Source organism: Boleophthalmus pectinirostris, unplaced genomic scaffold (assembly GCF_026225935.1).
Source record: "Boleophthalmus pectinirostris isolate CB_2022bp ecotype Guang Dong unplaced genomic scaffold, ASM2622593v1 HiC_scaffold_16, whole genome shotgun sequence".
Lineage (NCBI taxonomy): Eukaryota > Metazoa > Chordata > Actinopteri > Gobiiformes > Gobiidae > Boleophthalmus > Boleophthalmus pectinirostris.
Window position 1 is genome coordinate 5,982,014 of NW_026571095.1, and position 5,976 is coordinate 5,987,989.

The following is a 5,976-nucleotide window of genomic DNA, read 5'->3' on the forward strand; positions in this document are numbered from 1 at the left end:
TGGTGATATGTGAGAAGACAACAGGGGCTGCTCAGCCAATCCAAACATAGGCAGTTTAAAGATGCACTTTTTACACAAAGATTTAAATCAAAAAGGTGACATAGCATAATTATATTAGGACAACATTTTATTTTGTTATAGGTGGTTTCTGGTTGGTTAAAATATTCCAAAATGATGTTAGAAATATAGAGGTTTTTATTTCATGTCAATTTATCCAAATTGGTAGACAGATGTCTAATATTTTGGTTGACTGTTATTGTCCCAAAACAAATAAATATATAATGATTATAGTATAAATACACTGCTCCAAAAAAATTAAAGAAACACTTTGAAAACACATCCGATCTCAATGTGACTAAAAAAAGCTGGGTGTTTATACAAATATGAACAGGGTGATGCCTTAGGAACAAAAGGATGCTCCTCTTTTAATGGAAATACAAATCTGAGCCCACAGAGGGATTGATGTTATAGACCTCCTGAAAATCAAAGTGAAATAATGATGTGGCAGGCTACTTCATTTACTTCATTTTGCCATTTCTGCAACTCAAAATGCTTCTCAGTCTCATGCTTGTATGCATGTTTGACAAGTATATTTTTTTGAGCAGTATATATATAATATTTTCCCTCTAAATGATGATGATGATACCCAGAGTGCAGGACACAGATGAGGGGCACTTTTGTCCTGAGGAATGTTACTCACCTCAAACTGCCCTGACATTGGATCTGATGATTCTACCTGTTGCACTGGCACTTTTGTTTGAGCTTTCTTTCTAGTGATATTGATAGATTTTTCAATAAATAAATAAAAACTAAAGAAAAATGCATTTTATGTTTTATTGCAGTTATGTCCAGTCCCATTTTAAATATTGGTTAATTAAATATAGGTACACTTAATAAGGAAATAAATAGTTATTATGACATGACATTACATTTCTATCATTATCAGTACAAAACTGTATTATATATAATTCATAATTTAATCTTCTAAAATCTAAAATATGAATAATTTAGTTGTGGTCACTTCAGCAGAACTGGACGAGCTCCCTCTTGCTGCAGCCCTTCTCACAGCACAGGTCCGAGATCTTGAGGGCGGTGCGTCTCATGCGAGCAGACAGGGGGAGCCAGCGAGCCACCAGAGCCTCCATGTCCTCCCCGTGCCCCCTGTCGCTCCCTGGCTGTGACAGGACAGGTGAGGGACCAGAGGAGGCATCCTGCTCCTGGCTGGATGAGGCAGGGTCTTCTGTGAGTGAACAGTGAAGAGATCAGAGCTTTTCTACAATCGTGTACTTTATATCACAGAGCCATTTAAAATAATAATAATAATAATAATAATAATAATAACTCATAAAAATAAGTCTACACTTTTTTGCAGACTTTAATAACAATCAGACTGAAATCACAATTTGAAAAGACAAACTTAGCAAATCGCCAAAGCTGCAGGTTTTGAAGTTTCTGTATTATGTTTTTTTTTTTCTGATCTGTTTTAATGTAGTTTCCTCATCCAAAACAGACCTGGACTTGTGTTTTGTTTTTTCTCCTGTGTGATGTCATGTGGTAATACAGGAAGTGCTCCACTATGTTTTTAAATTTCATACACCTTCACTAGAATCATTTGGATCATTTCAGCCCTGGAATTGCCAAACTCTACTGAACTAAAGGTAAAAAGACACTTGAAAACGAATACATAATGACATCACAAGGTGGAACAGAGCATTTGGACCTTGGAGATGTAAACAGACTCATAATAAAGGGTGACTCAAATGTGTGAATGAAACAAAAAAACAACTTCAGGTATGTTTTTTTTTTTTTCAAAGTAAACATTCTGTCATGACTTAAAGCTCCCAAGAGTCAGTTTTGTGAAATATAGGACCGTTTAAAGTACCATAGCAAACATTAGTGTTTCCAAAAAATTCAATTTCTTTTTTTTTTTTTTTTTTGCCTCTCAGTCTTATTGAAGTCAAACACATCAACAGAACTGTGAATGTTTGTATTGATCACAGGCTCCTGAAAATGTGCTGTTTAAATCCATTTTGTGTTTTCTCTTGCATTTTCAGACTAAAAAAACATAAAATTTTGTCTCCACAGTAACTGCCGAACATTCCACCATAGACGTACATGTAGAACACCCCCAGCGTGATGTCACAAGTATCCAGTCAGCCCTGCTCATGATGATTTCTTCTTACCTGTCCGCTGTGGCTCCTCCAGCGTGAACACGGCCCTCCTCAGCCTGGAGTTGCCGCAGTAGGACACGGCGTGACGGATCAGATCTCTCCCACACATCTTAATGCTCTCCTGCCCCTCCACCTCCACAACCACACCCTGCACCGCCAGGCCCACCACCAGCAGACACAGCACCCGATCAAGCCCAGACATGCTTCACTGTGAGCGGGTACAGCCTCGAGAGAATGAGCTGGAGGGTCACCGCAGCTCCCGACATTTTATAGCGGGCCACAAGTGCTGAGGAGACAGATTCTTCTCGTGATGGTCAGCCTTGGCGAGGGAAAAGTATGTCCTGACCCTGGTCCGTCAAGGATGAAGAGCTCATTTAGATTACAGCAGACATGACTTCTGCTCCAAAACATGCAGGTGTGCGTAACAGGAAGAACATTATGGTGATAGTGTTTGGTCATGAAGAAGGAGGAGGGCTTTGGCCAGACGTCCAGGAATCACAAACAAACATGTTTTCATTTCTAATATGGAATGTAGTGCATGTAACAGATAACCCTATGTCCTGTCAATTATCATATCACTGTTTATATCCCTCTGAATTTCATTATACTGTATAATGACAATAAAGGCTTTCTATTTCTATTTCTATTGTTGCACTGTCTTCCTCTTGAGATTTTATACTTTTGTCTTACTGTATTTTTCGGACTATAAGTCGCTCTGGAGTAAGTTGCACCAGCCAAAAAATGCATAATGAAGAAGAAAAAACATAAATAAGTCATATTTTTGGATAAATGTATTTTATAAAATCAGAGACCAGGAACCGACCTTTCATCTTGAAAGGCAAGTTACAGTAATAACAACAGAAGAGAGAACAACAGGCTGAACAGGCCCATATGTCAATGTAACATATTAACAATTATTCAGATAACTAGAGCATAAACAAAACAACAAGTTTACCAAACTCACGATCTCACTCCAAATCACTAAATCCATTGAATTCTTCATCCTCTGTGTCACTTCTGCTCAGCCTCTGGAGGCTAACCGTGGATCCATGAGGTAAACGGAGGCCGCTTCCTCTTCTGTGTAGCTGTCGTCAGACTCAGCATCAGTTCCGTTTCTGTTGTCACTGAAGTTCAGGCTTTGTCGATTCATTCAGTGACTTCGAGGAAAGTCACATGGTGCATCCTCCACTTTCCACCAGCCCCTCATAAGTTTCTCGCTCACTCCAAACTGTCTTTCTGCTGCTCAATTACCATTTTCTGCTGAATATTTCACTATTTGCAGCAGGACATTGGCTTTTTCTGCAGGAGACGTGCACAGTAGAGCGTGAAGTGACAGTGTTACAGTAGTAGCAGATACTGACACACAAGTCTAGAGCGCCCTTTTGTACCGGAGTATAAGTCACAGGAAACACCCAAACCATGAAAAAAAGTGTGACTTATAGTCCGAAAAATACGATAATTATCTTTCTGTTTTATTCTGACTTGTACATTTACATTTGTATAAAATGGTAATAAACAGCGTGAGACACTTGTCTCACGCTGTCTTTTTTGCTGCTTATTTAGAATTTATTCTTACCATTTATATAATTTTTTCTCTTTGTTATTATATTCTATTGTGATGTGTGAGCTACTGTGTCCAAATCATTTCTGTTGTGGATCAGTAAAGTTTGTCTAAGTCTAAAACATGTGCAGTGGCAAATGCAACTGAATTTAAAGAAACCAATCAGAATTTTGGACATAGGGCCTAATTTCCTTGTGATCCAGAGTGTTGGAGACGTGTGGAGACATTTTTTGAAATCTTCCATCCAGTTCTTGTATTTGCAGAGGTCACTGGTGTTAGACTAGTGCATGTCAATGGTCAGTACCACTTTTACTCTTTGGCTTTTAACACTGCGAGAATTGTGTGCTCCTCTGTGTCTTTTATTCATTTTACTTATTTACTGCTATTTTCAGATTTTTATGCTTTTGCTTTTATTTGATTTGACTGGTTTATTATTTTGGACTGCTATGACCAAATTTTAGCAGTTAATGTTTTGTTGTCTTCATTTTCTGATCTGTGTGCAGCACTTTGGAAACTGCTCTGTTTGTAAAATGTGCTGTAGAAACAAAGTGGATTTAGATTAAGTTGAGCATTGGTCCGTCATAACATAAAACCCTTTGACTTCCTCTTGTTACTCCACTTAAATTTCTTACATTTTTGCCGTGCATTTGCCCAGACTGGTTACATAACTCAGATATGATGTCTTCTCCTTGTCTCACTGCTTATGGCTGCTTATCTGAACACAGTGGGAGGAACCGCATCCAACGAGAAACAAATTAAAATGTCGAGGCCACTGGGCTGAGGTAATGAGGGGACAGAGGTCAAGTATGACATGGTTATGTAATGTTGTGGGCTCACTTCTATGGGACTGTGTTGCTTCACTAAAATATTGTTTGTTTTTCCTCAATGACACTTTTTTGTTGACTACATCTGAGGAAAAAGTAGAGATGACTGCTGACTGTATTACTGAAATCACTGTTTTATTGACAAATAAAAACTAACTATATGATGGATTCAGCTGACAGAAGTACAGTGACATTTTGGAGACTAAAAAGAATTATTTGACTGAAAGAAAAATAATTTGACTCTGAAGACTAAATGTAAAACTGAGTAAGAATTGGTTCTTTTTAGCCAATAACCATCAACATTAAAATGGAAAGAAGTCACTCACGACCAACTAGAACATGTGGCGCTTTTCACACAAAACACCACCTCCATTAAGACTAACCAGGTGTTATGTCCCTTATATCCAACAAGGGACACAACAATTATAAAACAATCATTGAGGCAAAGTAGGTTTGGCATTTTTTTTATTTTGAGGCCAAACATTCACCAATATGTATACAGAAAACAAACAAAGGTTGGTGGGAGGAGGCGTGTGCCAGTTGTGCCAAATAAAAGAACCAAAAACATAACAAAACAGGCCCTAACTGAAAACTAGGCTACAGAAGTAAAGAAATCAAAAAGCCTAGCCTATCTGATCTAAAAAGGAGACTTGGTTACTTCAAAACAACAAGGGTGGTAACAACTGATAAACTGATAAACTAGTGTCTAACAAAGAAAAACTACATGATGCAAGGTGTATAGTAGTGATATTACGAGGTGCGCTGAGGCTTCGAGTAATGAAGGGGGTGTTTCTGTGAAGTGCGTATCGAGGCTCGTTTCATTTGGGGGAGGAGTCAAAAATGATGACGTCTGAAGCCTCGCTGCCCGGCTGTACCACGTGATTGCTTTGGGAAGTGCTTCAGATTTTGCCGTGAGCTCTTACAGCGATATAAACCCTCAGGCTCCATTCAGTTTGAATAGAGTTTAGAGAGTTTGGATACTAGAGTTTGGATAGCGTTTATATCTCCAAGGCTGGAGAGTTTGTGTCAAAAAATAAAATAAATAAATAAATAAATCGTTTAAAACCAAAAACTGTTGAGAAGCTCTTGTTTCTGAATAAAAATGAATGAAATTTCCCCTGTCCTGTACATCACTGTCAAAGTTACACAAGCATAATCTGTGCCCTTTTCCTAGTTCCATAAACACTTTCACTGTCCTCTGCCTGATTACGCCCCTGCCATTTTCAGAAAAAACAGCCTAACCTGCCATATTATGATGTTGCCATTTTGGGAAAATATACACACACAAAATACATACACAGAATACAGAATACAATTTATTATACATATGTGATAATGTACAGAAATTATTTGGTCATATATTTTTTGCAATTCATAATCATTCCCAACAGACATAACAGACAGAGAAATTCAGTGCATC

General features: G+C 38.1%; 1 protein-coding gene across 1 annotated transcript; it reads right to left on the minus strand.

The window, feature by feature from the left end:
* Positions 1-1,022: 1,022 nt before the first annotated feature.
* LOC110174807 (relaxin-3-like) lies at positions 1,023-2,373 on the minus strand. The gene is made up of 2 exons (XM_020940916.2): positions 2,184-2,373; positions 1,023-1,240 (listed from the first exon to the last, which is right to left on the minus strand). Exons 1-2 carry the CDS (start codon positions 2,371-2,373, stop codon positions 1,023-1,025), a joined length of 408 nt encoding a protein of 135 aa, XP_020796575.2.
* Between the last annotated feature and the right edge of the window lie 3,603 nt (positions 2,374-5,976).